The 23,759-nt window shown below is 36.7% G+C and overlaps 1 protein-coding gene across 1 annotated transcript in view; it reads left to right on the forward strand.

Moving 5' to 3' along the window:
• Positions 1 to 855: 855 nt before the first annotated feature.
• The window catches only part of TFEC (transcription factor EC), an 87,969-nt gene continuing 65,065 nt past the window's right edge, over positions 856 to 23,759 (forward strand). The window contains exon 1 of the mRNA XM_041421041.1: positions 856 to 1,056. Within this exon, the coding sequence (XP_041276975.1) occupies positions 856 to 1,056 (201 nt within the window). The remainder of the gene's footprint in view (positions 1,057 to 23,759) is intronic.

Here is a 23,759-nt window from a genome sequence, read left to right on the forward strand (position 1 = left end):
AAGAGAATGGGGAAAAATGAAGGCTTCTCATTTCAATTGTGGTCCTTTTTTTAACTGGCAGTTGTTCCTGTTTTCATGTGTTTGTTTCTACTTTAATGAGGATACCAACTTTCATCCAGTGAGATGTGTGGGTCACTTTGTTAGCGCACTTGCACACACTAAGGTAACACACCAGCTGGAAATTTGGACTTTTAGCTGAATTATTTTTCCCCAGCAAATGGCTTTCCTTTTGACATATTTTAATGTACTTGCACACTGAGAGGAAGAGTGGGTGAACAGAAAACAGACTGTTTTATTAACCCAGCAGTCACCTTTGAGATTCATACGTGTCCACTTTTTTCTTGCCTTTGTACCTAATCCCAAGAGCCTGGTACCTGGCTTCCCTTGGAATAACAAAGTCAGTCACAAACCTCCAAACATGATTGTTAACTGAATGCCAACTGTTTCTTCTTATCTTTTTTTTTCCTTTTTTGTTTTTTTTCTTTTTTTTTTTTTTTTCCAGTACTGTGTTAGGGATTGTGTTCTTATGGGTGCTCAATAACCATAATATTAATTTGGATTTATACAGAAGTTTTGTTTTGTTTTTGTGGTTTTTTTTTTTATTTGTAGATGTACATTGTTCAAGAAATTAAATTGCTGCTTCTGTTTTAGCGATTGTGTTCTTATGGGTGCTCAATAACCATAATATTAATTTGGATTTATACAGAAGTTTTGTTTTGCTTTTGTGTTTTTTGTTTTTTTTTTAATTGTAGATGTACATTGTTCAAGAAATAAAATTGCTGCTTCTGTTTTGTGTGTGTGTTTTATAGTGAGTTTTTCAGCTCTGCGAATAGTGGGAAAGGAAGAAATAAAGCAATGCTGCAGGCACTTACTGGACTACAGTTTCAGCTCAGAGGAAAGCTACAGGATCAAAAGTGGCCAGAGAAGCACCCTCAAGAAGAAGCCCATGCACATTATTCACAGTGTCATATGCCACTTTCACAGTATCCTGTGTTCAACGGATTTTTTCCAGTGGGAACACACTTTTCATTAGACAAAGCTCCAGCAATCTCAGAGGTACCTGTACTACCAGTAGATATTTACAAAGCAGATTTCAGAATGCTGTGTTATCTGCCAAAAGCTATTCTTAATTGTAACACATTTAGCTCATTTTGGAGTGCACCTAAATGAAATCAGGAGAGAGGTGAGGATGAAGCTGCTGGAATTGCAATGTTCTAAAAAAAAAATAGGGCTCAAGCAAGCAAATACCAGGGTATTAAACTAACTAAGTCTTGTCCCTGTGCTGTCTCAAATCATGTTCTTCAAATCATCAATCTTTGGATCAACTCTCTAATGGTCCAGAGCTCACAATTTGTACTCTGTATTCCTCTTGGATAGTGGAATGTCTCTGGAGTTTTCTTTCAACACCACAATGTATTTCCAGACAGCAGACAGGTTAAGACCCAGCCAATGGGCAGTGAGAACAGAGTCCAGCAGCTCCATGTTTGCTTTCTTGCTCCTCGTCAGAGCAGGCAGCATCTCATGACAGGGGCAGAGAGGATGCTGCACGCTGGTAAATCTGTGCCTGGCAGAAAATGCTTTGGCACCAGTCATTTGGGAATGCACTTTTAACATGCACTATGTGTTGACAGCCTGAGGCAGCTCTGGACTGAGGTCTGGTTCTCCATCTCCAAGGATGGGTGATGGGCAAGTGCTTTGGTACAGTGGCTGTGGTGTCCAGGACAGTTTTGCACAGGGTATCTTCTCCTTGGCCTTGGCAGAGTGAATGGAGGGGTGCAGAGCTGCCTCACAGCCGCATCGCCTCTTGTGAGCTGTGAGCTACTGAGTGGAGGATAAAAACCTGTCACTGGACAGATTAGATGATGCCACCATATTTCTTTCTATTTGAAAGTAGATGTGGTATTTTAAATACCACATGGTGGCAGCTGTTGATAAAGGCTGGTACTAGTTTGTTTTTCATTTTTAAAACTGAGGAATTATATATTTCAGTAAGTGAAGCAGCCAGGTTTCAGACATTTCAGACGTGTTACATCAGGAATTTTCTGATAACTTGGTATCTGATGCACTGAACCTTTCTTTCCTAGTTTGCAGTGGGACCAAATATAAAAATATAAATAGAGATTCAAACTCTGAATCCAACAATGAATATTTTAAACCTTTCTTTGACTGCTAATAAACTTTCCTTCCAGTTCTCACCACTCCCTTTCTTTTCTGGGCTCCCTCCACTCTCCCATTCCTCCAGTATACTTCAACGTAGCCTGGGGAAAAGAAGTTTTAGAAAAATAATAAAGTTTTTATTTATTCCTTACAGCTTTTCTGCCCCTGTGGGCATTTGTCTGCCTGTCTGGCTAATGTGCTGTAATGAATCTGCTCTCTGCCATACACACACATATCGTCCTATCAATCAGGGAGAGGAAATGCTGAGTATGGTGAGCACTAACAAGCACTCGGAGGGGTCAGTACACCAGTGCAATACAGTGGCATGCTACTTTCCCTACAGGCTGCTTTAATTGGGAGAGCATAAATGAGGCAGCATGTGGCTGGCACCATATTTTCTTGCCAATCTCTCTTCTTTGGCAAACTGACCCCCTCTGCTTCACTTTTCAGGGCAACCCTTTGGTTCCTAAGCCCCCCTTTGATTCCTGCTGCAATGCAAGTCCCTCTCAGCCTCCTTGGAGCCTCCGGGTCAACTGGAGCACTGCAACTGCTGGAGGAGCTTGCTTGCAGAGGCTAGAGGGTGATCAAAGGGTGCTGCAGAACCTGTGAGGATAGCATTTCTTTGCAGGTTGGAAATCATGATGCAAATAGAAGTGGGAAAAGACTGAGAAAAGGGGGCTGAGGAAATTTAAAGCAAGCGGGAATAGGAGTGAGAAATGGTGAAAGAAATAGGAGATAGAAAAACTGGAAGGGCTGAGGAAAAATGTTGAGAAAATAAATAAGAGGATAGAAGAAGATGAAGTAAAAGATAAAAAAGATGTGGAAAGTCACATATTACTAAAAAGCAAGACTCAAAGAAAAAAAGAGAAAACCAAAAATATTCCTGAACCTAAATCAGGACAGGTAGGAAGCAACACCTCCAGAAGAGATCAAAGAAGATCGGGAGACTGGAGGTATTTTTCATGACAGCTTTCAGAATCTGGACAAGAAATTGTGTCCCATCTATAATTAAGTAGTAATGTTTTATGTTATGTACCTATAGGTAGATTGACTTCTAGACATGATTCCTTTTCACCTTTGTGGGGTGCCAGCACCCTGTTAAGGACCCACTGTCATTGCCTTGTAGCAAGACTTACTGCTACTGAGTAAATGGTCTACTGGAGGTTTGTCAGCAAAGTCTTTGTTGGCTGTTTGGAAGGAGAAAGGGATTTGTTGAGAAGAATTGAGGGATTACAAAACTCTGAGAGGCAATAACACGTAAAGTGAGATCTTGGGGTTAACAGCATGTAAGGATGGAGACTTCTACCTTTTGGAAAGTATGAAATTTTCTTTGCCCAGAAGTTCTTATGTTCACAGATGTAGCATGGCAGGTTTGAATGGCAGTCAAGTGATAAAAATATCTTAAAGCAGTTTTCCATTGCCCAGCGCAAGCAGTGATGGGGAATCCATTTTGGGTGAAGATTTACCATAGAATGCCATTGAGAACAGTGTCTTTGAGATCAAGGGTTTGGGAAGTAGCAGGAAAGGGTTAGTTTGGTACTTTAAAAACAGTAAAGGCCCAAGAAAGAGTTTGAAGACTGAGACCTCTCTTTGTGACACAAAATCTTGAGTCAGATTAATTTTGTGTTGATCAAGGGAAGTTATCTGTGTTCTCCAAGAAGCCAGGTTAACCTATAGAAATACCCAAGGCAGTAAAACAGCCACCAGATTTTTCCCTGCAGGATTTGCAAGCTCCATAAAGTAAGAAGCTTTGGCTTTAGCAAACATCCTGATTAAAGATTCTGAAAAAAAATCCTGATGAAAGTAAGATGCCATTTGTGACTCAAAAAGTGACTTCTGCTCTTGAAGGAATGCCTGATAAGGTGAAAGGCAATATGTTATAAGGAATGCTTTCCATCAGTCACTGGGCAAAGGTTTACACCCTGCTGCCCTTTCCTCGGGAGTGTTCCACTATATTAGTAAAAGTTCACCTTAAATACTGAATTCCCTTTGAAGGAATATTTGTTTTCTCTAGGAGCGGTTTTTGTCCAATATTAGTTTTGGTGGAAATTTTAGTATCCTCTTTTTCTTCAAACAATCATTTAAAACAAACTAACAAGATAGAATCAAATGGACTATGATAGAGCAGTTTAGGTTGGAAAATACCTTAAAGAACATCAAGTCCATTGTTAACCTAACACTGCCAAGTCCACCACTAAACCCTGTGCCTAAGTGCCATACCTACACCTTTTCTAGATACCTCCAGGAATGGCGACTTTGCCACTTCCCTGGGCAGTCTGTTCCAGTGCTTGGCAACACTTTCTGCAAAGGAATTCGTCCTGATACGCAATCTAAATCTCTCCTAGAGCAACTTGAGGCCATTTCTTCTTGGGGTTCTTTATGCTGAAAACCTGTAACTTTGTCAAAGACATGAGTCAGAGACCTTGATCAATTGGAAATGAGCAACATTTCAGCAAAATAATGAACCAAATTTCCATATAAAAATGCATATAAATAAATTAATTAATTCAGTAGGACTAGGGATATTGATTAAGTTGTGTATTTTGGGCTGATCTGACCATTACTGTATGCTGTGTCATACCACCACAGATCCTGTAGGAAGCTGGTAGGAAAGTGAGGACTAGCCAGAGGCCAGTAAATCATTAAAGTATAAAAAAGATCTAAATCACCATGAAAGATTTTGGGAGCATTATCTATTTAATTAGTGCAAAATGAAATTTAAAGGCAACCTGCATAAAAATCCCTCAACAGCTAAGAGATACCAACACATTGAGAACATACCCTCCAATATACCCAGCAAAGGTATGCTGTGTAATGAGTAGAAATATAAGAGTGATGTTTTACTGCATATACTGGGAAAAGCTCTGCATAAGAGTCAGCCTGTTAACCAGTTTAAAATCCCCACTCTACTATTATTTTCGCAATGAATGGCTAGGAAGAAGAATATTGTTGCAGTGACCTGAGACACTAATGAAGATTGAAGATAAACTTCTCACAAACATAACATGACAACAAACACTGTCTATAAATGGCTATATCTCTTTTGGAAATAATTGTTTTAGGCTGCTAGGACTTACTTTTAATACTTTCTCTTTAAAACCTTTCTGCAGGCAAATTTTGTATTTAAAGACAGAACAGGTTCAGCCCAGACATTGCTAGGAGGGAAGTCATGGGTTTTTAAAAGTATCCTGAAAGTCACAAATGCCTTTAATGTCCTGTGCTGCCTGCCTTATATCTCCCATATAGGGAGTCTCATTTACCCAGTGTCTGCTACACTGGCATCTTTCCAGTTTCTTTTTTAGATGTGCTCTCTTGATTGCAGCAACTCCTGCACTTCATACAACAGTGCAAACCCTTTCTTAAGCTTGTATGTTTTTTGGTGGATTGGTGCACAATTGGAAGGATTTTTGACAGATTAGGAGACACTGTGAAAGGGAGAACAGAATGGCAGTTTTTGACTTCTCCCACCAAAAAAATATATAATTTAAAAGTTTGAAAATGCACTGTGTCCAAGAAGAACCACTTCATATCCATGTACATATCCCATCTGACTCCATAGGCTCACTAGTGCCGTTTTAGTGCTTTGCTCCAGGCCACAGCTGCTGTGTAAATTACGTAGTAGCAGCAGAGAGAAACACAAGAATGTTTAAACTAGAATAGAGCAGCTGTCCATAAAGCTTAATAATCTGTTTCAGAATACCTTCACTGGGCTCTCACCTATCTCCAGAACAGGTGTCTGCATCTGAATTGGATGCCTGAGCAATTTTTGTAGCCAGTGGAGCAAGTGGACCCATTTAAGATCCAATTTATCTGGCTTACTTTAGCCATGTACTTTGAAGTAAGACAGATTGCACCCTCCAAGTGATATTTTTATTCCTGTTGACTGAAAAAAATCTAGATAATTAGCTTGGGTGTAAGTATCTGCGTTTTGTCATAAACACAGTCAAACACATTCCATCTCTATGTTTTTTTGCTTCAGAGAAAGTATAGAATTCTCAAAATTTCTTGATTCTACTTCGAATTAGCTTATAAGATAATGCTTGAGGGTTAAAATTTAATTTTATGTTAAATTACCACAGTATAGTAATTGAGGTTGTTATGCTTAAGTCTTCCTAGATCTTTTGCTGAAGCAGCTTGTAGTAGCAGGGCTGTCTGTCTCCGCAGATTGTTTCATGGCAGTCACTTAAAGTATGTTAATTTTTAGTTCTAGGGGCTATAATATTTTTAATTTTTAAAATAATATTTTCATTTATTAACATTAAGAAAATACCTAGATTTTGTATTAGTATTACTATAATGAGAAGAAGTATATAGAAAAGAGGAATGGTGGAAAATTATGTGAAGGGGTTCATAAATAACAGGGAAATGGGAATTGGGAAAAACAACAAAATGCAATTTGGAAGATCTAGAATGAGGAGGAGCAGAATGGAGACCAAAAGAGATGAGTAAGTGGGAAATAAATAGAGATCTGTGTAAGATCCTCAGGCTCACTCATTATTTTGTAGACTTTCATAATATCTCTTCTTCTCTTTTTCACACTTCACAGGTTTAATCTTTTAACCTTACAGTGTCTAAAGTCCACAGTCTCTATTCTTTCTCCCATATACCTCATAATTTTAAAAATTTTTTTTAGACATTTTTATTTTTGCTATGTCTATTCTTGCACACACCTCTGCACATCTGAGCACAGCTGTTAACGCACTTCTGTGTGATAATTCCTGTGGTATGGAAATCACTGATGTCACTGCAATTCAAAGAGTATGTTCAGCAGCTCCATTGCCTTCAGTAGTTGGAGTGAGCATTAACGCTGAATCAAAATTTGATTTTTGTCTCAAAATTAGAATTGCAGGTAACAACCTTTTAAAGACTTGAAGCTGTCTATTGTAAGGGTGGATCTTTTTAAAGTCTGCTGTGATTCTTAATATGAAGGAGGCAAAGTGTAGAAGACAGATATAAGAAGAGACTAAGCCATGATTTTATCACAGGGTGTTCTGATTTCTTCCCATGTGTTCTCAGCTCAGAACCCTGAGCAGTAGTGAGCTGTCTATCCACACTTGTACATTTAACTATGCTAGGACACATCCAGGCAGTCCTACTGTTAGGAGAGTCCCTGGCACAGATTTAGCCTATGCCTGTGGATGCTGCCCTTCACTGAGGCTAGGAAGTTACAGGGTCCTGGGACAATTTATAATCGGCATTTTGCAAACAACTGCATTCTTCTAGCTGTCAAAGGCTTCAATGACAAAAATATGAGCTCTTCCATGACTTCTGGGCTCAGTGTCCACCACCATTCCTAAGCGTACAAATTTTATGAATGAATTGTAACTTGAAAGGGTCCTGTTAAACTTTTCTTTTGACAACCCTGTGCTGCTCAATGGGTGCAAATAGGAGAGGAACCCATTTGCAAGAGATAAGCTTTTATTTTTTTTCTTTTCCATGAAGAATATGAACAGGTCCCAAACAGAATTACCAGACTTTGCAATTGTAAAGTGGAGAACTTTATGATGCAAACACTGCTATCTCTACCTTGAGGGTGTTCGGGCTTTTCCAGAGTTAATGAAAGGAGGCTCATTTTCTTGTCAGCTGCAGCAAAGAGAAGCTCCACAAACTTGGAAAGAGATCAGCATTTTTTGAAATGCTGGCCCAGGATTAAAAGCATAACAGGATTCCCAGCTTCCTACTGACTTCAGTGGGAAGGTGAGGATCATGATGGGAGTTAGGATTCCAATATAAATCTACACTTGACTTGACCGTCATACTATTCCTGAACTGACAAATGGCAGCCAAGGAAGAAGTAGTCAAGCTGAAGGGTCACGAGGGAAAAAAAAGGAGCTTTAAAAGAGCAGCGCTAGTCTCTGTGACAAGAGTTATGGTAACTGAACTTTGAAGAGACCTGACTGAGATATTAATTATTATACACCACATTAGCAATTACATAACAGATAATATTAATGACACTTATACAAGTGTTTGTTAAACCAGTAATTCAGATTTAATGAATAATCAATGGCCTTTTTTTATAAGTGGGAATCCCATGCTTAATTTCTGAGATCAATCTTATTTAAAGAAAAAATTTTCCCTCTGAATAGCTGGTAGTGTTCAGCTTAAATTAGCAACTGCTGAAGTGAGTAGTTGAGCTTCCTCTGACATTTATTAGGACCGATGCATAAAGGCTGTACTGTGGCAATACTATTTAATTGTCAAGGCAATTAGTTGCCACTTTGGATATCAGACTTGTCATTGACATAAAAAATAAGGAAAGAAGACATGGCAGAAATATATATTTTTTTTTCTAACTGAAAATTGTCTGAATTTTATATTAGTCATAGAAGTGAGAACTGATGGCATAGATCAGACCTGGACATAACAGGGGAAAAGTTATAATCTTAACAACAGTGACTTCAAACCAACTCTAAATTTTATAAAAAAATATGTAAATCACTGGGTGATGTTAGGCTAAAATACCCTGTAAATGCACATGGTTCCCTTACCTCCCTAGAAAAAAAAGGATTATTTGTTTTCTTTTCAACAATATGAAGATATTTAAAATAAAACAAACAAAAACACTCATGCACAATTCTGTGAGCCTTACATTTGCTCTGAAATATGTGTAGATCTTCTTAAGCAAATTATATGCGCATGACTCTTACCTTTTACCATAAGAGTTTTCTTAGTTGGAAAAGGATTCATATAGTTATATTCTTTCATTATGCAAGTAAACTGGCCACTGGCTGCATGAGAGAGTCCTCTTCAACTGTGCTCATTCTTGCTCTTTTTGCTCTCAAATGTTTTCTAGAGAAATTTGAAGTCAGTTTTGCATATCTGCTATTAATGTTAACAGAGTAAAGCCAGAAAAATGCAGTGTAGAAATGGGAGTTCATTTTGCTCAAGGCTCTGATCAAAAGTCTGGAAGTCTATACTCTGGCAGCTTGTACATCGGCTGGCCTTTGGATTAATGTAGGAATGCAAAGCTACAAGTCCTTAATCTTCATAAAGAATGACAACCATCTCTAAATGGCTAGAGCCTGCATGTTCATCCCATCCTTCTCTGCTCCTCACCAAAGTGCAGTTTACTGATTTCATTCCTGTCCAGATCAGCTTCTACTGTCCATATTTTTCATGTGTTGGCCATTTCTGTATCTGGACACATCAGAAAAGTTATTAGGTAATTGCTTTATAAAGGGGAAATTAGGGAAATTTTAAATCAAACTCCAGGAAGAATTAAGTGAGATTTTGATTTTGGCTAGGGGGGACATCTCTGGGTTATGTTGTGATCCATCTGCATAGAGGGAGAATTCTGCTTATCTCAGCTGCCATTTACTAGCCTAGCCCTAGTGGCAATGTATCTCATCTATTCTTTCAAGAATATTTCCAACCATCTCCCAAAGTTGGATATGTTTACCACAGAAGGTCCTGTCTATTTTCTGAGCAATGCCAAACAAGATTATGTTAATTAATAGCTATATTATAATTTAATTAGCTTCCATACATTATTTATTTCTGAGCAAATGTCTAGAACTTGTGGAGACCAGCACTTCAAAACTTGGGAAAGTAATATTTTTTTTGGACGTGGGACATTAAAAGTTTGAGCTACAAATAAAAGACTGAATTGTTAAAATATATAGATCAATTGATTTTGGGTTAACTTCTTTTGTTGGAGTGAACATATTGAAATGAATGGAAGCTCCAGATAGCCCCTACAGGTAGTTGAAATCAAACAGAAATATGATTGTAATAGTGTCAAAATATTACATTTTATCTGTGGTTACCTGCAAGTCCAGCAAAACAAGAGAGGCTGACACCAATAGGATTTAAGAGATCTCACACTTTTCCTATCATGGTGTTTCAGCTCCTTTTATTCTAAACATTTGTGGATCTCTGTTGTGTTATTGACTACAGTCTTTCCTCATAATGATTGCTGCTATATCGATTCCCAGGAAAATTTTTTCCTGGTTAACTTAAGTATAAAGCAAACCTCAACTTTACCCAGAAAGGTAATTTTTTTTTTTGTTTTGTTTTGTTTTGTTTTGTTTTGTTATCAGTCATTATTCTAGGGCCAGACTTCTGGAATATGCAACAACTCATGCTCTTTTCAAATCTCTGTAGCATCTTCCTGTCCTATTTTGAAAAGGAGCCCTTAGTCATTCTCTGGTATTTCCTGAAGTGCATTTTTCCAGAAATGAACCACATGGTTATTGTCAACAGAAACCTGGGGTCAGCCTTGGTCTTGATTTCTCCACTAGTTGGATGGAAACAAAAAACTAAACTTGTCACTTCCATCTGTCCTGACTCACAGCTGATTCTGAATTGGTTTAGTTACACTTCAAATGTTCTGCTGTATGAGCTTTGACCAGCAAAACATGATTAAGTATCTCATATTTTCCTCTGAGAAAAGAATATAAACAGCTCTTTATAACTAACATCCGTATTTTTTGATTTGACAGGGAATTTTAGGATATTACAATTTTTTTTCGGACATCAAATGTATACCTTAAAACAGTCATCTTCAGTTTGGGCCATTGTATCATGCAATGTAGAGGTAGTTACTCAATATGCAGGGAAAATGAAGTCAATCATTGCCCATCAAATACAAATACAAAATAAACCACAAACTACCCAATATGAGTAAAGAAATCCAAGAATTATGTTCCATAAATTCAGTTGGCTGCTCTTCATTCTGTAGTATAGAAACACTTTTGTCCATCTAACACTTTTCACCTAATATTTTATCCATTCTCAGGAGACAGCTATTTGAATGCAATAATTGAATCTGTGAGATTGCTAAACTCACAAAGCCGAGAACTGTAAAAAGTGGTAATAGAGAAAACTCTAATAAAGAGAATTAGCTTTGGTGCTCTACAAAGGAGAATACCTGTTGTGAATTGTAGCAACTTTCCAGTGGCCGTAAACACAAGGAAGAAAAGGTACGCTCATTCTACAGCCATGATAGTTTTCAAAGCAATGCTACCTGCAGAGGTTGTCAAGAGAGCAGAAAAACCACAATAACCCCCACCTCTCTAGCATTCCACATTCCACTTATTTCACCCAAGGCTGCATATTTATTTTGAGATTAATTTGGTACATGCAGTGTACTTTTGCCAAGGGTTTTTTTTTTCTTGCTATTTAAATCTTCAATTCCAAAGCTATGTATTAATCCTATTACTGCTAATTGAGAGAAGTCTGCAGTCTTTTTGAGTTAGGTGAAGTTCAAGTTGTAATTGGTATCAAAGAAAAGCACAGAGTAAGAACTGAATATTAATATTTAACTCTTGCCATTTTATTATTTCCACTTGAAAATCACAGCAGTGGTTAAAATACCTTTTTATGAGTTCATGAGGGTAGTGAATTGGAGACTATGGGATGAGATTTTTCATTCATGCAGGAAGATTGACAAAAATTGCTTTGTAAGAAATGTAAATGAAATATTATACTGGGGCCCAGTAGTACTGGTTATAGCCACAAGTTTCTTAGTATTCCCATTATGAAATTTTCCTTGTAGGTTAAGTACCTGCACTGTAAAATTTTGCTCAAGGTTAATACAGCATGCAAGATTCTAACCCAGGAGCTATTTTGTTCCAAATCTTCCATTTAGCCTTTTACAGTTAACTGTAGTTTTAGATGATGTTTTGAATTTGAGCACTTTTTAAATGACTCTGCTTCTAAGGCAGGACATCTCATAAGACATGCACACAGTGGTGGATTAATTACTTATGATGGAAAATAAGGGCAAAGACCAGCCAGGACAAAGATGATCCCTTTGATATCAGATCCCAAATCAAGTACATTTATTTGTACATTTGTTCAAAGACACAAGTGGTGAATTTTTTCAAAGGTCAAAGAAATTAAAAGAAAAATGGTCATTGACTTGGTGGCTTTGGAAATAATTTCTACCCCTGACTAAACAGTATTTGGAACACCAGTTAAGAAAGAATTTCTCCAAGTCTTATTTTATCTATTTTTCAGAATTTTATGCATTGGGAATTGCAGGCTCTGTCTTTAATCATACCCATAGAGAGCATATTCACTCTTATACCCTTGAGAATGCTATAACCAATCATTTGAGATCAAACTGGATGGAGAACAGAATGCAGGAATCATTTCAGAATTGTATGTTGTTGAAATATCACAAAATCCATGTGATAAAAGGTGTTTGACAGGAAAAAACTTTGCTTGTTTACTCTGGAAGCCAGGGTAAACAAGCAAAGAGATCAAAACATGGAAAAAAGCAAAGAAGATAAGAAAAATTAGGGAAAATAACACTGAAACCAGCAAAGTGGACACCGCTTGAAATATTGCATTTCCACCACTCACTTTACATTAGAAATGACAAATTGTGGTAACAATTGGTTGAAAGTGTTTTCCATCCTATGAATATTGAAGTTAGAATAAGCTGATCATTTGATCATCAAAAGCTGTTCAGCTGATCATCAAAATGGATAAATAGCAATGGTAGCAAATCTGGTTCCAAATTGAGATATTTGATTCTAAGCACTTGCTCTGTGTGCTATGATTTCAGACAAATGCAGAAATAATCAAATTTTTTTATTTATTTGCAAATTTTCTCTGTTATGACTTTATATTAATTTACTTCAGAGTTTGTTACTATCAAAAACCTTGCAAGTTAGACCAAAAGTGGCTCCATGAAGGCCTGGTAACTTTGTGAGATGCATTAACACAGCTGTAGTTGCACTCAATTCCTTATGCAGAAGAAAACTCAATTGCTCTCTAAAGTGAATGAAAGGTTTCTTTTGTTTTATTTTTTTTTCTGAAAAAAGATTATGAAACTGATACTTGGGTTAGAACTACATGATAAATATAAGCTTACATCTTTCATTAGTGCTGTTACAAATCATAGATATATTTCTAAAGAACAAACTCCACTTTTTGTTTATATCTGGACCATAAATAATTGAACTGTGTCCTGCCTTTCTAATATTGAAAGAGGCAGGCTATTGTTACAGAATAAAGGGTGTGAATAGCTAAAAAATAGATTGCATTAGGTCTTGAGATAAACTATGGTATCTAACACATAGAGAATGAAAAAAAAATGTTGCTACTACAACCTCAAAATGATTTGTGAGAACTTTGCCTTGAAAAATTTAATGGAACTGAATACAAATAAACAATGCCATCCACTTTGTAATATTGAAAATGTGGATTTTGTGGCTTAAGTGATAATATTGATAGTTAAAATATACTTAATAAATAGTGCTTAAAGAATCATCTAGTTAATTTAAATTCCAAGATTACTTCCCTCTAGATTTTTTTTTCAGTTATTAAAAATGCCAACAAGATTTGAATACTAGCATTCAGTTCATAATTTTGGGGATTGGGGGTCATTGACTCCAGCATCCTTTTCTATATATTTATGTTAGGCAATTTTCTGGCCTCCACTGACATTTTGACAATATCGTATAAATTGTAATTTTCACCCCTCACAGTCCAGCTGTGAGGAAGGTGTCATATCTTGCAGGTAAAAAATTTAAGTTGCAGAGACACAAATTTGTTTCCTCATAGGCATCTAATTATTGTTCATTGCCCAAGTCTCCTTCTGTGATGAACCATAAGATAGGAGCATGTCCAGAGGAATGAAAAAAAATTTCTGCTTTTATATGAAGTCTCCTGGGGATATCTGAAAGTGATTCACTTCCTGGAGATTCTTTCTCTTGCTATTGTCCAAAAGACAGGTTTTTCATAATGTAGACTAGAAAAATGCCTCTTAGAGATGAATGTCACTTGTGATGAATGCTCAAAATTATCCAGGGGCTCAAGTTCAGGTGGGAAATTGCACCTGAGTCTTTAATGTCTTTGTGTAACAGGTAACCACGGAACTATTCTTCTTGCAACCCAGATGATCTTCCTCTAGAGACTGAGTCCACTTCTCTTATAGCCAAGTGAAGCATGAAGTCTTTTCTCCCCTTCAAGTCAGTAATGTGCATTTCATTCCTTCACAGCAGGATTACAACAAATACTGCTCTACAAATGACTGTGAGATGCCAAAGGATCTTTTAGGATAGTGATATAGACAGCTTTAGGACCTGCCTGACATTGTGCGCATCTTACACTGACCACTGATAGTCAAGATTAATTGGTCATGTGATGTCTTCTCATATCAAACATAAAATAGTTAATATTAGATGTTGTGTGTTAACTATCTGGTGTAGCCACAATGTAAAATTTTTCTACAGTAGTTCTGAAATAAAACAAATATCACTTCCCTGCAGGCTGGCTAAGGATTGCCTCCTGTAAGCCAAAAGACCTGTGATCAATTTCAAAACCCACTGATGGCTTTTTGACTTTGTTGAGCTTTACATCCAGTGTACAAAAGCAGAATTTTACATGAAGAATCATTCTGTGTTCAGATAGAAAAACAGCTTGAAAACATTTTTTAAAGCATTTCAGCCACTAATACTTCCAAGAGACTTTGCTTGACCAGGCACTCCACTGATTTGTATTTAAAGCACTATTAAAAAAACTGTGGAAGGTGGTGCTATGGAAGGTATTCTTTTGGATCATAGGCAATAAAACTTAAGGGGAATCCAGGTCTTTAGAGCCCTGTGTCTTTTTGAATAAAATTGACCACATGTAAAATAAAAAACACCCAAACAAAACCATGAACCTTTTCTGTGCTCTTATTTGAAATCTTTATATCAAGTCAGGCCTCAATGTGTACAGAGCTATTTTAAGTGCAGTTTCTACCAAAAGAACTGCTGATGACATTTCAGAAGTGATTCCCTCACTGCTGTGCTCCAGTTAATGGGCCACTCTTGTGATAGCAGCAGTATTGCTTCTAAAAATATGATGATCTGCTGCAGATAGAAACATCTTTTTCTGCATTATGCCCGTTGATTAAAAAAAAAAATACTAAAGCCTTATCCGTGGAACACAGACTTGGAGGAAATGAGGCTTAAATGGACTTTATTCTCAAAAATAATAAGAGAATCTACTAGAAGGAATAGGCTCTTTTCAACCCTTTTCCCCTGATAATTTGGTATACTTAATATACAAATATACCTGTGACTCCCTGTAAGCATAGATATACCTGCTTAAAAGCCATTCTAAATGTCTGTGTGGAAGTGGATATACAAATGTCAAAAGCTGTGAGGGGTGGTGCATTGTCACTTCATTGAATATGGCACCATAAATATGCATATGAGCACTGAATTAGTGCTCCCAAATGCCTGCTCCCTAAGAGTCTAACCTCTTATTCATAATGTTTCATTACAGAAATAAACACCTGGTAATCAAACAGACAAGCAGCCTATGATTGCTGTTGAGGTAGTTGTGATACACTGTTTAACACATTGGCACTAGGTCAGGTGCTTAGATGAGGCACATTAAGCTGATAGTCCCAAAAATGCAGTCTCCATGATTTCAGTTAATTAGTGAGTGCTGAATTATATAGCAAACAGGTGAATATATAATTTTTGCTTTTCATCAGTAATACCTAAACTCTCTGAAGTATCAACAATATTCAGCTACTTAATCTGAAGAACATTATAAATTAATTTTTGTACAATTACTCTTTTCACAGTTGGAAGATGAATGTGGATTTTCTTTTTAGCTTCATGGTGTTCCTCCAAATATAAGCACATTATTTTATGCAGCTTCCTTGCTGCCAGTGTTAGCTGTATGCAGTGATTCAGTTCATTGGATTATTTGGTGGCTCTGTCGTTCATAATGTGCATTAGCTCTTTCAGAAAGTATTTCTGAAATACTCGCTGAAAAAGGAATATGCCCAGGTGAAATATTAAAATGGTGTTCTTCAAGACTTCCACAAATACAATATATATATATTGTATTATATATATATATTTTTAATTCAATGTCTCAGTATGCAAGTCACTGCAATTTCAATTTTTAGATATTAGTCAGAAACTAGATTTTACAAGACACTGATGCTATAATTTGAGAAAACCCTACTTCAGAAACTTAAAAAAATGATTGGAACTTCTGTTCACCTGCTTGAAATCCACTTTAGTGTAGACTGATTCGGGTCTGATTTTCAAAAGGTTTTATACTTTGTTTCCCCTCCATTATTTTTAATATCAGTTTTACTGCATCAGATTTTTTTCTCCTTGCTACCCCTTTTCTCCTACATGCCATTGCTTAAATCCTTTTCTACCTTTGACATGTGCTATTTACTACATATTAAACCAAATGAAGTTATATTCCCTATCATACCTGTTTTCTACCTTTCAGTCAAAATTGGAGAGTTGTTTCACAAAGTTCCTTCACATTATGAGAAAATACAATATTTTTTAAAAATAACATTTGTTGAAAGAGCAAGAGCATTATTCCTTCCATACTGTCTCATCTTCATATCATTGTAGATGTGAGGTCTTGTAATTTTTCTGGGATCCAAAGGATACCATTGTGACTTAGTAACTTCTGTGAAATCAGTTGAGAGTTTTGGATTAAAATTCCTAAAAGTCCTGCAAACTCAGAATCAATAAATATATTTGATCTTGTTTTAATACTGGAGTATACTGTAGAAATCTAGATTTTCTTGTTATCTCCTATACGGCGAGTGCTTACTTAGGTTGCTCTGTACTCAATAAATAAAAACCTTTTGAATATGCCTCAGTGTGAAACAGTGTTCCAGGAAGCTCAAAGTGACAGCCATTGCTTTCCCAAGGCAGCAATATTTGATTATTTTTAGCATAGCTTCCTAAAGAAATGTGGCACGTTTTGATGGCTGTTTCTGTCTGTTTGCTCCTCATAAACCTTCCTTTCCTTCCACCTCAATGTTTTTACTCCTGCAGTCCAGTTTCAATAGAACTGCCTTGAGGTGCCATGGAAATCCACAGGCAGATAGGGAAAAAAGCATAAACTGTACAATGGGAAAAGATAGCTCTTAATAAATCTGCAGAGTAATGAGCAAGGGCAGCGGATGAGTGGGGATGCTTGGGTTTATGTGGGCTCAGGGGCTCGTGTGCTGAAAGCTGCCTTCCCTAGGAAGGGGGACATGATCACTTCTCGGAAACTGCAGTACAGCGATCATGGAAAACAATCCAAAACTGGATAACTTGGAGTCTTGGGAGAGAAAGCTTTAGGGGAAATATAACAGAAATCTGCAGGAAACAGCAGTTTATTGGTTTCACTGTTCATAAGAGAGCTTGTTCATATGGAACATTCAAATTATACTGTGTAAATGTAAAATTCTCATGATAAGACACAGGATGGCAATATTTTTTTATCATATTTCTGCTCACACTCATTTTGGGGCTTATCCTCTGGGTCTATTTCTACACTACATGTTTTTAGGGTGGCGTAACAAATTAGTGCCTTTGCCTGGTGTGTTGAATTTTGAACCAGGTTTTGTATTTGTTTGCTAAGCTTACAGTGTTTCAATAGATACCCTTTTAATCTGAACACTTGAGGTCCCTTACCTACTTCAGTGAAGTCCTGTTCAGTGCAGAAAAGTTCATGGAAAATGTAGAATATTGATGATGAAGATGATGATGATGATGATCATCATCATCATCATCATCATTCCTGTAGGTAAAGCTCCTAATCAATACCAATAATTTAAAATGAGAACAATACACTTTTTCTACTGTTCAAAAAAGATATCCTGCTTACTGGAAAAGAGAGAGGATCTAAAATAAGATGCTATTCCCAGGGAAAAAAACCACAATTTGTGAATTGTATTACTGAAAGTAGAAAGATGAATTAATGTGACTAATTTCAGAATCAATCTTGCTGTATTTAACACACAGCTGGCTTTGGACTGCAGCACTTTAAATGAAATGAAGAAATAGTTTGATGGAACTCTTTATGTGTTTTATTTACCACATTATTGACAAGAGATCTAACTTGTTTCCACTTTGGAAAAAGAGATATTTTTTAGCTTAATGATGTTCACTTCTTACAGGGTTCAGATGCTAAGGTTTTAGTCTGCCACAGCAACATATTTTACATAGAGTTAAGAACCTAGTTCAGAATAACTACTTTTTCTCTAAGCAGTTTTGTTGCTGTTTGTGCTTTTTTTCAAGCACAAATAAATTGTTCTTGTAGGCAATCAACTCCTATTTCTGTTCCCTCCTGTATTTAATATCTAGTGCAAGTTCAGCTTATGTCGTGATTCTTGGTGGCCTTTTATTAGTGTTCTGATGTAGAAATTGAATATTAATCTATAAGCTATAATGAGTTCTTATTCCTCTTGATTACTCAGGAAGAAAATAATTTACATTTCATACCGGTTTGGACATAGAGAAAATAATCTAGAAGACTTCCAAAGTTAGCTACCACCCGTGATTTGGGACTTCTGACAGACCTTTGCACTGGGCTGCTCCTGTGGAAGTTGTAAGGAACTGATATTGACTTCAGCTACAGAGCTTTTTCAGAAGCCTCTACTGTGACTGAAACAGGCTGTAGTCAGAAGTTATTGGATAATTCTGATTTGTTCCACCAGATCAGTGCCCCAGTGTGCAAAACATTATACAGACATAGCGAACTACTTCCTTAAGGGCCTTACAGCTTTAAAAGGCTTTATTGACAGAAAGCACATCTTAAACTTTAAAAGTTTCAATGTCAAATCCAGCAGTATAGAAAAAAGTGGAAAGGATAGCAGTAATCATTCAGTGCAGATATTGAAGTTGCATGTTTGTTTAAATTCTTTTGCTGATATTTAACTTTTCTGCATTAAAAATAGTTGAAGTTACATCTGAAACAAAATGTTATCAGTTCTCTGAAATAAAGAGCCATTCCTTAGCTCTGGGGATCACTTCAATGATATTGGGGGTTCTGGAAAGTTCTAAAATATTCCTGTAAAAATGAAATCTACCTGAAAAAATTAGGTCTCTGTACAAAGTAAATTTAATTGGCTTCTTCAGTGTAGAAAGCAATATGTAGAAATTTAGGAAACTGGCACATAGAAATCATCTTGTGCATGGAAACTGTAAATTCTCCACTGTCTTGCCTGGAATGGGTTATTTAATCTCTGCTTTAAATGCTGTGATGGGTTCCGGCTGAGTGAGGTGTCAACTTGTGTGGTCAGATACCCCTGAAAATATTGGTTCAATTTAACAGCATTGTAAGAATTGTAGCAGATACATTTTTCAAGTGAGAGAGGGGAAACTACTGGGAGAGAGCAGCCACATGCTGGAATGTGCCCAGTCTTCTGTGAGCAGCATCCTAAGGTAAGATCCCAGAGGACCAGAGGTCTTCCTACCCTCCTCTGCCTGGTGAGAATGCTCCTCAGCACAGCTCCTGATAACACAATATATGGTGGCTTCCCTTTATGTGATATACTCAGCATTATCAAGACATTCAGAATTTGGAGGCTGGATTTTACAAAACCAATTTTGGTGGTTTATGGATTTAGCATAATTCTCTCTTTTAAGGAATGATTATTTGGGAATGTTTTAGTCTGTTGAATTTTTGACTGTAGTATCACAAGCCCAGCTCTGCACCATTGATGTAAAGTACTCTTCTGCTTTGGATTTAGATAGCATTCTCCCATTTGTATAATCGATATTAATTTTCAGATAAAAAAATAAAATTACAGTTCTTTCGAGAGAAATTAATTTATACCTGCTTTATCTGAATTACATATTAATGAGACAAAACCTTATGTTCAGGCTATATTTAATGGGGAAAAAGCAAATTCATGGAGTACAAAAGTCCTGTATTTCTGCATGGACACAAATATGAAAAGTAAATTACTTCACAGACCTCTCTGGTTTTAGTTTGGATGCTAAAAGAGCCAAGTTTAAATGGAACATTTAATAAGTCTGAATTCATAGATGATGAGTTTGCATTAGTCCAGCCAACAGGTCAGTCTGTGGAGCATGGTCGGAGATTGTATTTTGTTTAAACAGAAATATTTTGCACACTCCTGAAGATGGAGCTTGAGTGGTTCTGAATACATATGCAAAGTATAACTTGTCACAGAGCTGTGGTTAATAACTTTCTCTTTGGACTTTGTACAGGGGAAGAGGCACCATCTTAAGCTTATTTAGATTCTTGTGGCAGAAAAATGAAATCTATAAACAAACTTTCTTTCTTTAATCTTTCTCAACTAACCTATGCTCCTGGGTGTTTTACAGATTCAAATGTAAGACTTCTGTAATTATTGAACTGTTCTTTTGACCTGGTTGAAGGATATTGGATTTCTCTTATCTGCAAATGGAGATTAGCAGTCAGATCACCTGAAGTGCTAGAACATTGCTAATTTTTTAAAAAACATATTTATTACAAAACCTTATTTTTTCTCCCTACCTTGAACTTCAGCATTCATATTTCACTCATTGTATTATCTGTTCAGGGTGATTCGAGGATGACATTCCTGGGATAAATTTTTATTATGCGCTTTAAGGTCTACAGTACAATTTTATTAGCTAACTGGTGTCTCTGGAAAAGAATAATTACATAGTTTGATAATTACTGAGGTACTGCTAATGATAATTTAAAATAATTAGAGGGTGTTCTCTGTGGCTGCTGTTTCCTGGTTATTTCAGTGACTGCTTTCTTAAAGGACTTCTTGCCTGTGCATACTTCAGCTCGTAGTACTCTCTGAGGACCTCTTTTCTTTACATTCCAACTTTTCAGGTAAAGCCATTGATTACACAGTTCTCAGACACACAGGAGTGTCTGTGAGGACCTGAAATTGCCTGCAGTGCAACTACCTAAAAATAGGGTATCTCTAATTGTGATTAGGCTTGGTCCTAATTCTGTCCCTTCTGATTTGTGCCCCCAAACTACAGTACCAACTTACTAATTTTGTGGGGTTGTTGGAGCAGGAATGTGGGTATCTGTGGCAGAAGAATAACAAACATATAATGAGTGACCAAGCTGGGGAAACAGACATAATATTTCCCATTTTGAGTGAAAATGATGAGTCCTAAGTTGCTTTTCCTGAAATTTGAACCCATCAACCCTGAGCTCAGACCTCACAGAACAGAAGGTTTTATTTCCCTTTTTCATATTCTCATAATTAAAATCCATTCCTTCTTTGTTACAAAGTTTTGTACATGGATATATTCCTAGCACTAAGATCAACAAAGAAATGAGATATTTTCCTTTTGTTAACTAGAAGACCACTCCTAGAAATTGTCTCTTAACACGTAAAGTGGTATCTACCTCTCAATTTAGCAAAGATCACTTCTGACAAAAGTGAAGAGTGGGTAAGGGCACAGAAAAAAAATGAAAATGAAAATTAAATATTGTAAAATAATTCTTATTTCTACAAATGCAAAAAGAGTACTAGACACCATGCTTGTAAATAAAACGACAGGCATATGAGGAGGAACACAGGGTCAGTAGGGCCAGTGACCTCCACAAAGAAAGAACAAGACAGTTGTAAATGTTATCTGTCCAGTCCAGAAACCTTCTTCAGTCTCTGTTTACAAGCCTGAGAAAAACATTTTAGGCAAAGCTTTAAAAGAACCTGGAGGACTGTACAAAAATGCCAAGAATTGGATTAATTGGCATAATGCAAGGTGGCTGGGCACAGCTGGGGAAAGTGTCAGTGTAGGGAGAATCCCCACCAAGTAAGACTGTCTGTGCAATTAGCTATCTGAACTCTAACCCTTCCAGAATAATTAATGAATAACAGAGGGGATCAAGACAAAGACACAAAGTGATTTGGTGGGTGCTAGCAAGTAATACATCAAAGAATGCTGGTAATTGGCCCTGTGGCTTTCATTCTTTGCCCTATTTCTTTCAATTCATTGACTCAAAATAATGGGTTCAGGTTCATTATCAACAGGTTTTAGCTGCAAGAGCACAACACTTCAACAAAGCTATGATTGTAGCAGTGCTGGTGGCTAAGCAAAAGTTGTAGAGTGTAGCACACTCCCTTAAAAGGGAAAGTAGCAGCATAGGCACGGGCTTTGTCTTACATGAAACAGTTGGTATCCACGAATTTGCTCTGAGTTTTCTAAGACTTGGCGTTCGCTGAGGTTACGATGCTGGAATACAGCTGGTATGGGCAGGTAGGTATAACTCTGCTCCAAACACTACTACCGTAGCAACACCTATGTTCTGTTCCTTCAGCTGTAAGACATGAAATAGAATTCCTGACATCATGTGTCACATGTACATGCCATTATTTGCATACTAATGGAGACAGTTTGGAGACAGTTTTCTGTCCCTGTTTTGGTGGCATTGGAGTAAAGGGAAAATTAATTATTTTGAATCCATAAAAATATCTTTCTGATCTGCAAAATTTTACTTGAGGGTTTGAGTTTGTTTGTTTGTTTGTTTGTTTTCTGAAATCAGAAATGGAATCTCCACTGTTCTGTTTGTTTCTAGTGTAAATGCTGTTGTAAAAGGTTGATATAACTGTTGAGGATGTACTTAATTAATTAGAATGGCTTTTGATAAAGAAAGAAGAAGAAGCAGCAGGTTATTAGAGCAGTCATCTTCAAAGAGTGAATAATATGTGCTTTTTCTCTGCTGTAATTTTGCCATGGTCATTTCTGACTATTAAATATTGGTATTTTCTAACCATTTCAGTAAATACAATTGCATTTGTGGTTAAAATCTGTGTGTCACTGTAGCTAAAAATGGTCCTCTTGGTTTAGTATTTGAGAAATTTGACAAGTGGTTTAAATTTATAAGCTCACTTATAAGCACAAGTGGGTGTAAAATTATTATTCTTCTTGGTTAATGATGTTATTCTGAATATAGCAAGTACAAAAATGGTATAAAAGTTTTAAATAGAAAACTATGCTCCTTATTCTCATACACAGCAACATAAAAACTTCCCATTTCCTTTGACAGTCTGTGAGGAGATAGTCTGCAACTATTTTCTGTCAGTCTTACAGATTAGATTCTGATCTCCACTGTTGATCTAAAAGAGCTTGAGTGATCTTTATGCAGAATTTCACTTCAAGAGGACTATGTTTATGATTGTGAAACCATACAGTAGAATATTGAGTAATAATAAAGTTAGATAAAGAGTTTCTGATACAACTTGTGGCATTTCATTTTCATTTTAGTCATATTTCAGAGAATAGCAATTATGTATTAAATATTCAAATACATATGTGAATTACCAGCGCATAAATACAGCTCTAAACGCAACAATGTGGTGCATGACAAACAGCCTCCACCATTTAAGTGCAGTCATGCTGTTTGAAATAATGATGTCACTGATGTGTGCGCAGATGTTCTTTGTTGCTGTCTTCTATTACGTGGGTTCCTCCATTACAACATGTGCCTTATCAATAGCTTTGCTTGTGCTACAGGCAACAGTACTGCAGTTTAGGAAAGGCTTTGCTATTGCTAGATTAAATAGTTATCTTTTGATAAATTCTAAGCAACACTTCCTGGAATTTTAAAAAACTTTAAATGTTTGTTTTAAAACACTGCTTTGCGCTGGGAGCAGTGCTCCAAGCCAAGTGTGACAAAGCTGTTAGTCAGAATGCTTGCTCTCTGCTCTTTGTGATTCCAAGTGGTTTTGGCAGAGGTTTCTTGTGAAAATCCCAGCATGACTGAGATGATACATGAAACACTTTGAGAGCATTTCAGAATTGTTAAGTTCAAAATGTAGTTCTTTCTGAGGCTTTTCATAGCAACGAGGAAGACTTTTCCATCTGTTCACACTAGGACATGAATGCCATGAATATATATGTATATATATTTGAATATAT

This window comes from Onychostruthus taczanowskii, unplaced genomic scaffold (genome assembly GCF_017590055.1).
Source record: "Onychostruthus taczanowskii isolate IOZ18803 unplaced genomic scaffold, ASM1759005v1 scaffold68, whole genome shotgun sequence".
NCBI classification, from domain to species: domain Eukaryota; kingdom Metazoa; phylum Chordata; class Aves; order Passeriformes; family Passeridae; genus Onychostruthus; species Onychostruthus taczanowskii.